Source organism: Sceloporus undulatus, chromosome 9 (assembly GCF_019175285.1).
Source record: "Sceloporus undulatus isolate JIND9_A2432 ecotype Alabama chromosome 9, SceUnd_v1.1, whole genome shotgun sequence".
Taxonomy (NCBI): domain Eukaryota; kingdom Metazoa; phylum Chordata; class Lepidosauria; order Squamata; family Phrynosomatidae; genus Sceloporus; species Sceloporus undulatus.
This window is the reverse complement of record NC_056530.1, coordinates 29,319,651-29,332,661: the sequence shown is the minus strand read 5'-3', so window position 1 is coordinate 29,332,661 and position 13,011 is coordinate 29,319,651. Positions and strand designations below refer to the sequence as shown.

The window sequence follows — 13,011 nt, the reverse complement described above, 5'->3', positions numbered from 1 at the left end:
ATAATAATAATAATAATAATAATAATAATAATAATAATAATAATAATAATGGAACAGCCGGAACAACAAGCTGAGCCTTCGTAATGGCTAATGCCACCTCACAGAGAGGCTGCATTGGAGGGTGTGCCACAGGGGCCTTGACAAGGCTGGTGGCTTCTTCATGCTGTGTACTCCTGCTCCTAAACTGAGAGCAAGAACTTTGTGAAGAGAATTGGTTTTGGATGCACCAGTCCTTTCTCATCATTTCCACTGAGTTTTCCTACTTTCTCTGGCCTCTGGACCTCCACAGAAAGTACACCAAGCATCGATGATGCCATTTACATTTCTGGTTGGCTCCCCTGACAAAGCAGTTGCACACATGGCTGTGTGGGTTACAGTGGTTGGTTGCCGCATGCATGTTGACTAGTTTCAACAAGCTCACAGCAAAAAGAAATGAGAAAGGAAGCAAGGCCATTCTGTACTGGAAAAATCACACGTTTCCTCCAACTCTCTCTTCTCTCTATCCATTTTTGCTTTTGTGTTGTGTCCTTTCAGATGATAAGCCCATGGGCAGGGGCTGTCTTTTTAAACTGATTTATGTAAGCTGCTCAAGAGGTGCCTTTTCAGTTGAGAAGGAGGGCGAAACCTTAGGTTGAGATCTGCAGTGCTTGTAGATTTCTCTGCCTGGATGCACTTTCTGATGTTCATTCAGCCTCCAGCTTGTGCAAGAGTTTGCACAAAATCCAGCTGCTGATCCGTCCCTCCCTTTCCAAGGGAAAATAAACAGGCCAGAATTGCACATGCGTTTTGGGGTGGGTGACGGTGGGAGAGCAATACTCCTGGTGCAGAACGAGGAGATCCTGGTTTAATGTTTTGTGTGCTGGAAAAAGAAGGGAGACTTTGTTGTTGCTGAGGTTTGCAAACAGAACAAGCAGGAGTTTGGCTATACTGCTTTTGAGGTCTCTCTCCATCTTTTATACATATCAAAATGGTAAAAAGGTGGAACTGATGTGAACAGGAATGCAACAAGGAGCATCGCCCGTGAAAAGTGATTATCAAGGGTTGAACCAGGAGAGCTGCTATACCAGGATGCATACAGAGGCAGGCTTTATTGTGTATTGGATTTCAGCTCTCATCTCCAGGGGTCATGATGAGGGAGGGGTTGGTGATGGGAGCCATGGTCCAAAATATTGTGAGAGTACAAGAAAGCTGTGCTATCAGGATTACATTGCATCTGTTGTGAGAGAGATATTTGAAATGCAGTGGCAGAGATTCTCTCTCAGAGGCCCTGTTGCTCACTGCCCATTCCTGGACCACAGACCAACTTGTAAACTGTTCTACAACTGATGGTAAATTCTATGGTTTGAGTGTATTTGGTCCTTATCATTCTGGAGCTAAACCAGCCTTTCCGATCCATGATCTGCATCTGTTTTGGACTATAATTTCCATCAACCCAAGGTGGTATAGCCAGTGTTGTACATAAGGAGAGTTATAATCCAAAGCATAGCAGGACCCAGGCAAGAAAAATGTCAGCGAAACCCAAGCCTTCACTAGCAGGAATTGAGGTTCAAGTCTTAGCACAAGAAGCTTGCTACTAGTGAATTAGAGTCCGTCTAGACTTCTTTTCCTAGGCCAGAACTCATCTGCCACAGTCCAAGGAAGGGGAGGAAACCACATTTACAGGTTATTTTCTTTCTCCAATTTCCTCTCACCATCCTCTCTTTCTTTTATTTTTTGTTAAGCATTCTCTGCTAAATGCAAACTTTCCAAGCACAGCTGCAAATTGCTTCCCATAAACTACATGTGTGTGCCAAGGACAGCAGCCACCAAACAATCCTTGAATCACCTGAATGAATGAGCAACAAAGAGGCAGGTCTGTTCCCTCTCTCCATGCGCATGTTCATGCTTTTTCATCCTCCTCCTTTATGGCATTGTGCTAAATGCATCCTCCCTAAGAGCTTGCTCGCATTAGCTCTGTTTGTGAAGTGCTGTATAGAGAGTTAAACACTTAACAGAATTATACTTCATGTGAACAATTGTTCATATTGGCCTTTAAAAGGACTGTAAACATGTCTTTCTACCACCTGTATCTATCCCCCAACACTTATTTTCAAGCATCTTATTTAACACGCAATCTATCTTGGCAGACTGTGACCAGAGACGGACATTTGAAGTTGCATGACAGTAATTCCTCTGTTAGCCCTCCTGCAACAACATCCTTCAAATCCGACAAATAGGGAGAGAAGGAGGAAAGGAAGCCTTTTGCAAAGTCTTGAACAACAATAGCCCGAAAACCCCACAAAAAACTCTTGAACAAAACTTGGGAAAGTTGTTTCCGGAGAACACATCCCAGAATCTCCAAGGCAGCATGACCACTGGCTGGGCTGGTTGGAGCTTCTGGTGACTGTAGTCCAAAAAGTAACTTTCCTGAGCTCTGATTGCAGCTTGATGGCCCTACTTCATGGAGCGGGTCCAAAGGAGGGTGACTAAAATGGTGAAGGGTCTGGAAACCATGCACTATGAGGAACAACTTAGGGAGCTGGGGATGTTTAGCCAAGAAAAGGTTAAGAGGTGATATGATAGCCCTGTTTAAATACTTAAAGGGAGGCCATATTGAGGAGGGAGCAAGCTTATTTTCTGCTGCTACAGAGAAAAGGACCTGGAACAATGGATGAAAACTACAGGAAAAAGAGACTCCACCTCAACATTAGGAGGAACTTCCTGACAGTAAGGGCTGTTCAACAGTGGAACACACTCCCTTGGAGTGTAGTGGAGTCTCTTTCCTTGGAGGTTTTTAAACAGAGGCTTGATGGCCATCTGTCGGGGATACTTTGACGGAGTTCCTGCATGACAGGGGGTTTGCATTGGATGGCCCTTGGGGTCTCTTCCAACTCTATGATTCTATTTGTCCTGGCCACTCTGCAACTGTAGTGTGATTACCCTACAAGAGGCCATACACACCTCAGGAGGTTTGGATGCCAATCACAATAATGTTTTTCAGTATTCTGCCAAGTACTAGCTGAAGCATTTTTAACATGGCAAAAGCAGGAAAGCTGAAAGAAAGATGATGGCAGCATGAACTTTTGTAGACTTAAGTCTACTTCCTCAGATGGATTCTGAGGAAGTAGACTTACTTCTAGGAAAGTTCATGTTACCAACTGCTTTCTTCCAGTTTGTCTCAAAGATACTACAAGACCTCTCTACATACTGATTCTACAGACTAACATGGCTATGTCTTTGAAAAACAGGGAAGTTATTGTATTCCAAAATTAATGAGCATATCCCAGGCCTCAGTTCCGTCTTTTTGAAATAAGTTGTATGGTGTACATAGAGGGTTGGGATCTGCAGTGGAAGAGAAGTGTAGCGACCTTCCAAAGTTCTGTCTTTTTTTGGAGAGGAGCTTTCTAAGAGCTCTTACACACTAACAGTTGGGCACTTCCCCTTTACCAAGCTAGCCATAAACTTGGAAAGGTCCTACCCTGCTGCTTGGACATAATGTTCCTGGCATTGCCTGTGACAGTGGGAGCACAGAAACAGGCTGAAGCTAGATGCGACTGTTCTGTGCCTTCCCATAGAAGCTTAGCTCTATTTCTTCATCTCTGTGATGAAACTTGTTATGTATGTCATTGACTATGCAGAGCAAAAACCCATCCAGTCCAATGTGGGAAGTGCCAATTGGGACTTCTATGAAAAGCAGCAGCAGCAGCAGCAGCAGCAGCAGCAGCAGCCAGGGGCATTGTGGAATCTAGAAAGGGATGCATTGCGCATCGGAGAGTTGATGGGATGAAAATGTTTTGTCGTTTTTGTAGTGTCTGGCCAGGCTTTTAGGTTCCCCTCCCTGTTTGTCTCTCGTCTCCCAACCTTGTCATTTTGTTTTGTCACAAGCAGCTTAAACTGCTTCCCCCACCAACAGTTGTTATTGTTGCTATTAAGGAACACGAGGCCCATCAGAGAGCCCTGTTGGCAAGGAGAAAAATGCCTCGAAAAGACGCTTCTATCAGCGTGTTTATTGTCTTGCTCGCCAGTTAGCTGGCTAATCCCATTTATTGTCATTTGCGGAAATTAAAGGGTTGTAAAGTTGCAAATCTGTCAAAACACTCCGAAGGTGGGCAAAATGGGAGAGCGAGGGAGAAAAACTGTATGCTGAATGATACGGAAAATAGACTTTTCTTTGGCTGCTTCTGAGGAAGAGGGTCTTGGGGAGAAGACATTGGTCTTGTTCAAGATGGGATGCTTTAAGATGTACCCCAGCCTGCTTAGAAGAAGCCTGAAAATCCATAGCCCAGGAAGCCAGAGTGTAGCTGCCTGCTTGAAATACAAACATCAATGTGTGCAGCTGGGCTTAAGAATCTAGTGCACTTCAGCATAGGGCTGTAGGCTTGCTTTTACTTTGCAGCCGTTTGAAACTGGCCTAGAACTTTTAGTGAGAACACACATTTCTATCAGAGAATTTGCTGTGCTCTCCTTTCCCTGGTAATACAGAATTGCACTTCATTATGCCCAGCCTGATCATCCATCATCATCATCACCAACACCACCAGCACCATTATTTTGCCTTGGGTTTGGGGAGACATGCTTGTCACGCTTGTCAGAAATAGTTAATAACATGTAAGGATGGAGAGGGAGATGGCCTAAATGTCCTAAAAGTCTCAGATCCTGTCTGATCTTGGACACTAAGCAGGGTCAGCCCTGGTTAATACTTGGGTGGGAGACCGCCAATGAATACAAGGTCCTTTCAGAGGAAGGAATTGGCAAAACTACCTCTGAATATTCCTTGTTTAAGAAAACCCTATGAAATTTGTGGGGCTGTCATAAGTCAACAAGAACGGAGATGTTTCCTGGGAAGAAGAAAGAGTGCAACTGGATCTTGTTTTCTGAATTTTTTAGGATTTTGAGATTATACAAACTGTCCTGATGGATTAAAGCTGTATTGTTTCAATAGATAGCCAACTAGGTGATCTTGATAAACAGAAGGATATTTGGCTTCTATTCGAATGCCACTGCATACAGAGATTCCAATCCACATGTCTAATAACTTTCAATAGACTCATCCTCCCTCAGTTGTTAGCACGCTTTGTTCATTCTCCTGAGTTTTACAGCCTGGACTTTTCCCCCCTGTCATCAACATCTTCAGATGGATTCTACTGATACGGATTTCTTCTGTCTATAACTGTATGTTGGGATTTTGCTGGAATAAATCTCTGCAAGGTTCACAACCGCATGCTGGATTAGACTGCAGTCATATCTAAACCCACATTATTTTCCACAGTGGCCAAGTGGTAGCCAATGGAAGCCCACTAGCAGACAGAAGGGCTGCTTATCTCCGAAACAGGATAATATACATCCAGCCTGACTATGCAGCTACTGATGGTTTTGACTTTAATGAAACCTTAAGCTCCTTTATTTTATCTCAGGACAGGCACCCATTGAACTGTGAGGAGAGGCCAAATCAGGCCCTATCCAGAGTCTGGAAATGACCATGGGAGGTGGAGAGACAGCTCCCAGAAATGAACAGCCATCTTAGCCAGCATGCCATCGTGTCTGGGAGACTCTGGGAGTCTAAAAAGTAACATTCCCAAGCTCTGACCCGCTTGGATTTTCTCAAACTTTCCCAGCCCTCTTCTCCTGAAAGCAAGCCTTTGGAAATGCTACTAATCAAAGCAAGGACCCTGGTGCAGGCAGAGCATGATGTACGTTGCTTCACATCCAGTCGCTTAGAGATTGTCCCACCAGTGCTGTACAAGATTCAAGTTGACACAGAGGTTACTGTACTGCCTCAACTATTTTGACAACAGGTTGCCTGCATGTGAACACTGTTCTTCCCTTTTGTCCTTCATTTTTGACTTCCGTCCTTTACAGAATGACCCTTTGAAGTCTCATCTCCATAGCATCTCAAGTACTTTTCCCACACTCTGTGGATGGATGGTCATATGCAGTTTGCATTTATAACTCCTGAAGGAATGGAAGGATCTTAATTTTCCTGTCACATCTGCAAATTTAGAGTCCCTTGGATTTGCCCTTGAGAGAAAAACATGCCCTGGGTGAAGGCATTCAAACGCATCATCAACCTGAATCCAGCCCACTATCTGTGTGGCAGATGCCCACCAGAGACACCACAAACTATCTGATTTTGCTCCTGACCTAGGAATACAAAAGACAGAATTATCAGACACCTGGGGATCATGGTATATAGATGATGGATTTGCCTTTTCTTTTACTTTACAGGACTATGGCTGTGGAGACCAGCCTGGGAGCCCCTGTCACCAGCTTTCCACATGACTATGGTATGCTCACATTCTTGAAAATAACCACAGATCTATAGCTGGGATATTAAAAAGCATTCCATAGGAGAAACGGCAGACACAGGGTATATAGAAGCAGACCAAACAAAACTGAACAGACCCCACCTTGTCTATAGCAGCCTAGCTTATCATCTCCGAGTTGACGCAAAAGGCTTAAACCAAGATCCCTCTTCTCTTTCTCTCCTGTCTTGACATCTCAAAACCATTCACATGCCATGCGAACCTGAGATTTGTTTAGGATTCTGGGACCCCCACCTTGGAAGGAATATCTTGCTGGTTGGAAGACACTGGCCCAGCCCGTTTCTGTGTCAGACTGTTGTTGGGTTTTTTTGTTTTTGCTAAAGAAACAAGCGCTACCTGCAATATTATTTCTACAGACAGAATAATCTTGAATGATGTCCCAAGAAATGTAAAGAAGGGGTAACTGAATGGAGATTCGTAGGACCAGTCTGCGTTGAACAGAAGAATAAAGTTGATGTGGTGGAGTGTTACACGGGGAGAAAACATGGGAAGTGAAGATTAGGGCTTTGTTTCTGCATTCATTTTTTTAAAAAGCTAAAAACTGCCCAAATGGTTGTTGCTGTTGTTCAGCTTTGCACAAGGAATTTGGATCCTGAAAGGAAAGCAGAGTTATGGGATGCAAAAGGAAAACCTGAAACCAATTCACACAAGTCCTCTCCCCCATACAGTCAGTGGTTTAACATCCAGGAAAGACAGTTTTGATGTTTTTTTGATTTTTTGTTTTTATAATCTAACCCCTGAACAAAATAGAAGATTTATACAGGAAGAAAGATAAACAGGTAGCATTTTTGTTTTTCATTTTTCATTTTTCTTTTAAAACTCCTTGCTAGGTCTTCCCCTTAACCACCACCGCCCCACACCCTTAGGGGCAGGGAAACAATAGTAACCCAAGGTTTCTGTATGGTCTGAGCCGGGTTTTGTTTTAATCTGGCATATTAAATATAAATTATGTATTTCCCCTCCATGTCTACTTTTTTAAAATTTCTTTTTTTGTGATTTTTTCCTACAAAATAAGGGTTTTTTTGTAAAATTTCCTCCCCTCCCCTCCCATTTGTTCCTCCTGGTTCTGCTCGGAAAATAGTTTTTGTTTTGCGATTTTCTTTTTCCATCTTGGCAAAAAAACCTGGGGTGCGTGATGGGGAGGGGGTAAAAACAGGGAAGGGTGGGGACTGGGCGTTATATGTGGGAGGAGGGGGATTTTGCATCATGAATATGAATAGTCTATGTCTGGGATTCCCCCGTCTCTGTACCCCCGCGTTGTGCCGTAGCCGATGGTGTGGGTGCTTTTGTAAAGACTGGTTCCATTGGAAGGGAATATGGTATGGATGACATACTCTTCCTTTGCCCGGTGGGGGTTGATTGGTAGCATCTGTAAGCCAGGCCCTCTTATTTCCAGGATGGAATTATCCTTCTTGGTGCCCGACTCCACATAGTCGTCTTTCTTCCGACTGCCTCGTTCACGAGTCAGCAGCTCTCCCGTCCGGTGGACGTACCAGCAAATGGCAGCCAAGACCAGGAAGAGGAAGACCAAGGCTACTGCCCCACCAATAATCCCTGCTAATGGCAACCCGGCCAATGGATCCATGTTTTGTTCATGGTTGAGGGTGGTAGTGGGACTGTACATGTCTGCTGTCTCGGCCTTGGCGCAGACGGGGGTTTCGTCGGGCACGTAGGTGCTTCCTGTCTCCATAGTGACCATGCAGATGATGTAGGTTGATTTGGGCTCCAGGGCCGTCAGCAGGTACTCTGTCTTGTCACCTTGCACCAGGGTCTCTGTGATAGAACCCACAGCTGGGCTGTGACCCAAGCGTAACCAACTGAGGCGAAAAGAGGCTGCTGGCAGCATTGCCTTCCAGCTGATGCGGATGCTGTCGGCAGTCAGTGGCTTGACGTTGAGAACCAGTGCTTTGGCTCCTGCTCCAGTGGCCATTGGGTAGTCAATGTTTGAATCGGGCAGTTGGATGCCAGGTCTCTTGGACTTGAGGGTGAAGAGGGAGCCCTGTGGGGTTGTGACTGCAGCATTGCTGGCAGTTGTCTTGGCTGCCACAGCCACACCTGAATTGCTCTGTGGGCCCACATCAAAGCATTCATCCATCTCGTTGGTTATGTCCTTGATAGCCATGCCTCTGACCTTATCGGGCCCTTGGCACATCAGACCCCTCACATTCACCACTGCAGCCCGGGCCTTGACCCAGTCTCTCAACCACATGAGATTACATCCACAATACCAGGGGTTGTTTCTCAGCAGGAGCTGAGAGAGGCTGTCGAGGTCATCAAACAGGCCCTTGGGCAGGGTGGTCAAGTTGTTGTTGGACAGATCCAGCTTCTCCAATTCCCTCATCTTGGAAAGGGTGTTGTAGGGGATGTGGCTGATGGCGTTGTCTTGGAGGTACAACTTCTGCAGGTGGGCACTGGGAAGGTTAAGAGGGGGAGCTGCCAGGGAGTTCCGCACCAGCGAGAGCTCGCTGAGGTTCTGCAGGCGGCTGAAGGTGTCGTCTGCAATGCGCTGGTTGGCCAAAAGGTTGCCATCGAGCACTAGGCGCCGCAGGCTGTTCAGTCCCTTGAAGGCATGGAGGGGAATGGTGGAGATGCGATTGTCATCCAGCCGGAGTTCCTCCAGGGTACGGGGCAGGCCAGAGGGGATGCTGCTGAGGTGGTTGCGGGAGAGAAAAAGCAACTTGAGGCGCGTGCTGTCTGCAAAGGCGTCGTCTTCAATGCTGACGGTGGAGACGGAGTTGTCATCCAGGTGCAGCTTTTCCAGCAGTGGGATGCGTGCCAAGGAGTCCCGGGCGATGGTGCGGACATTATTGTCCTGGAGATGAAGCTCCCTCAGTGAACGTGGCAGGTTGATGGGGAATTCATCCAGGTCATTTTCATAGAGGTAGATGACCTGACAGAAATTGGACGAAGAGGGAAATTCAGCGGGGCAGAAGCAGAGAGTGGAAGTGACATATATATTTTAAAACTGGAGGCGGATTCAAGAAACACAGGCTTTGGAGTCTAGTTTGTCAATGCAAGCATCACTTTCATCACTGTGAAAATATTAAATTTCTACTGGGGGGGATGGAGTAGAATTGAAGGGACCCCAAAACAAAAGGGCAGGCAAATTCAGGTTTTAAAATGCCACATTTCATTTGTTGAAATTTCAGTCTTGTACCAAACATTTAAGTACAATAATCACATCTCCAAATTCATGCTGTGCCTTACTTTCCAGATTAAACTAAAACCTAAAATTTCACTGTAATATTTTGAATTCTAAGACACATTTTGTTACATCTGGGCACTTTAAACATCTCAATATCTGCTCAATCCCTCCCTCAAAGTGATATCATGCAGAAATGTTGTTTCCATAGACCAGGTAACTGATCTGACAGCTCTGGGGCCAAGATACTCCTGGCTGCTTCTGGGGTATTTTAGCCCATGCAGACACCATCTTAGTCTAAGTTACAAACTTGTTATCTCATGAGATCTCACAAAATTAAAAAATCAAAATTGAGATGTGATAAATCATTGTGACTTGGACACGCACTGAGGTCTACAAGATTGCTACAGGTTATGGAAACTTTCACAAGCCTGCATCTCAGGTTTCATAAATCTCTCTCTCTCTCTCTCTCTCTCTTTTTAAATGCAAGCTTTGAAGGAATGGGAAAAGATATCAATTCTTGCTAGCTCAAAGGTGGAGGGAAAAAGATGGTTAGCAATATTCAGGGTTTGCTCATTTAAAAAACGAACAGAGTCCCTTCCTCCATCAAATCTCCCATACAACCTGAACGTTGAGCTTCTTCTTCAAAGTGGAAGGGATGCCGGCGTTATTGATCTGATTGTTTTGCAGGTAGAGGGTGGTGGCATCGTCTGGGATATCAGCTGGGATGGAGGTCAGGCCCCGGTCATTGCAATAAATGAATCCGTTGTCACAGCGACAGACTGACGGGCAGGTGGTGCTGTCAATCACCTCGCTCAGAAAAGCCACTAAGCCGTAGCAGAGGAAGAGCCAGTCACGCAAGTCCATGGCAGCCGCTGTGGTCACAACGGTGGCCGTCACCACAGCGGCTGTTGGCGAGGTGCTCGCCATGGTCTGTGGGATGGTAGCTTCTCCGGAGGTTACGCCTTTGGATCTGTAGAGGAAAGAGTGTTCTGAGTTTAGCATGGATTTATGTCTGCTGGGTTTTGCAAAGTTTCAGAGCAAACAGAGATAGGAGAGGGTGAAAGATTTCTAGTCTCTCCTTACAGCAGAGCTTGGTAAAGTGACTTTTGTGGACTATAACAAAAAGAATCCTCTTGCTAACATGGCCACAAATGTTTCCATGCTCTGAATTAATCTGGTGGGTTCTTGGTATCTACTGGGGTTTGGTTCCAGGATCCCCCGTGGATACCAAAATCCATGGATACTCAAGTCCCATTATATACATTGGGGTAGTATCCCTTATATAAAATGGCAAAATTAAAGTTTGCATTTTGGAATTTATATTATTTTGGAACATTTACAAGCTGTGGATGGTGGAATCCATGGATAAAAAAATCAGTGGTTACTAAGAGTTGATTGTACAGTTGCCCCTCTGTTCTCGTAGACTTGAAATCCGTGGTCTTAAATATTCATGGAGGGGTGACCTCCATTATTTTCAATGTGGTGTGTCCATGTGGCGTGTTCCTGGTGAGTCTCCGTTTTCGCAAGGGATCCAGAACAGATCTCCTGCCAAAACAGAGGGCTGACTGTATATCATTCTATCTCTTGCAGCCTAAGGCGGCCATGTTAAGGTTGAATTCAACCTTTTGAGTTGAGTTTTAATTCCAGAGCCGATTTTCAAAACCAGGGTTCAGCCTAGGATATGTCGAATTCAACCTGATATGTAAAGAGAAATTCAGTATGGTGTTGTAGTTAAAATGTTTTATTCTGGCTGAGGAAATCTAGGTTCAAATCCCCGCTCAGCCTTGAAGTTCACTGCGTGACCTTGGGCTGCTTTTTCTCTTGAGATTAATCTACCATGCAGAATTGTTATAATGATAAAGTGAGATAATCCCATTCGTGTACAGTATATCATTCTGAGTTCACTGCAAGAAGGAAAGGTTACAGATGTTTTATTATGTCTTGATCGAGATGTAAAGGCCTCTGAGCATTGGCAGAATGTCTGTTTCTCAACACAATAGAACCCACAAGCGGAGGCACCTTTGTATCTGGGACCACCTTAGGCTGAGCTTTGTGTAGGAATCAATATGTTCTTTTCCCTTTCTTGAACTATGCCAGAACTTCAACACAACACAAAGTGGTGGTCTGGGAACTATAGTCTATGGCAGCTTTCCAGGAAAGAAAGTAATAGTTGTAGCCACTTGGCACAAATATGGTACTGGTCCTTGGCATGGGGGAAAAGATGCTAGTCTACTACATCAAATAGCTTAAGAAATCCTGGACTGACAATTCAGGCTGCAGGAGAGAAACTGTATTTTTGATTTCTCAAGATAGAAGAACTGCAACTTGATGAGCTAGATTTCTATGTGCATGAAAGGACTCATTTCCTCCAAGTGGCAGCACAAAATGGCGCAGTCCAGGAATGGCACTTTCTGCATGTTTGAATTTGCCTCTCTAAGCCTCGATTCTGGTATTTTCTTAGCTGGATACCTGAAATAAAGCCCCCACGAAAGTGTACAGCACAGGCTTATTTCCTTCTAAAAACTGCCATCTATGATGAGACAATAGTTATAATTGGAAGGTTGTGTGTCTTGTCTGCCATCTTGTTCAGCTCATTAGGAAGCACCAAACTTGACAGCTAAGCTCCTTGGAGGTTTGGATGCTTTTTGAAACAACAATTTTAATTAGTGTGAAAGCATCGATCAGATTTTTAATTGGATTTTAATCAGGACTGTACCTCCTCCCATCCCATGAAAGAATTTCAGGAGCATTGTTACCATGCTGTGTGTCTAAAAAAAATCACAGAATTAGTAGGTGACTTCAATATACTACCTCCCTGTTATTATTATTTTTTTCTATGACAGTAGCATAGTATGAGAGTCAGCATGGCTTAGTGGTTTGACTTTTGGACTATGATGACTCTGGAGACCAGGGTTCAATTCCCTGCTCAGCTGTGAAACCCACCTTGGGCAAGTCACATGCTCTCAGCCTCAGAGGAAGGCAATGCAAATCTCCTCTGAACCAATCTTGCCAAGAAAACCCCATGATAGGTTTGCATTAGGGTCGCCATAAGTTGGAAACAACTTGAAGGCACACATCAACAATATAACATGGTATAGTGGTTTGAATGCTGGACTAAGACTGTGGGCGACCACGGTACAAATCCCCTCTCAGTAATGGAAACCTTGAGCAAAGCCACACTCTCTCAGTCTGAAGTCAGAGTTGACTTGAAGCATGTTCAGGCATGACCACGAAGCATGTTCTAAGGTTGGGGGAAGGGATGCAGAATTTCCCCCTCTCCTTAAGCATCCGACCAAAGCAGGGATGAGTTTGGTCTGTTGCCGGACAGAAGTGTGACATGGTTTCCCTCCTTTTGGAGAGATGCCATTGTTGGGATTAATGTGGTCTTTCTAAGATTTGGGGAAAGGGGATTTTTTGGATTGCAGTTCCAGAATTCCCCAAACAGAATGTCTGAGCCCATGCTACCAAAAAATAATGTCCCTGCACACTATGCACAGATAGCAATGGTGGCGTGAAGAAAAACATGATGATGGCAAATGCCTGTATATTAGAAAGCTATGTATT

At 44.7% G+C, this 13,011-nt stretch overlaps 2 protein-coding genes across 4 annotated transcripts in view; one reads left to right on the top strand and one right to left on the bottom strand.

Moving 5' to 3' along the window:
* Positions 1-13,011, top strand: part of MACROD1 (mono-ADP ribosylhydrolase 1) — a 326,473-nt gene that overhangs the window by 36,370 nt on the left and 277,092 nt on the right. The window lies entirely within an intron of this gene.
* Positions 7,081-13,011, bottom strand: part of FLRT1 (fibronectin leucine rich transmembrane protein 1) — a 48,617-nt gene continuing 42,686 nt past the window's right edge. For both annotated transcript variants that reach the window (XM_042439244.1, XM_042439245.1), the window contains exons 2-3: positions 10,069-10,417; positions 7,081-9,192 (exon numbers count right to left, since the gene is read on the bottom strand). In XM_042439244.1, the coding sequence (XP_042295178.1) occupies positions 7,507-9,192; positions 10,069-10,374 (1,992 nt within the window). In that variant the 5' untranslated portion in view covers positions 10,375-10,417 and the 3' untranslated portion in view covers positions 7,081-7,506. The remainder of the gene's footprint in view (positions 9,193-10,068; positions 10,418-13,011) is intronic.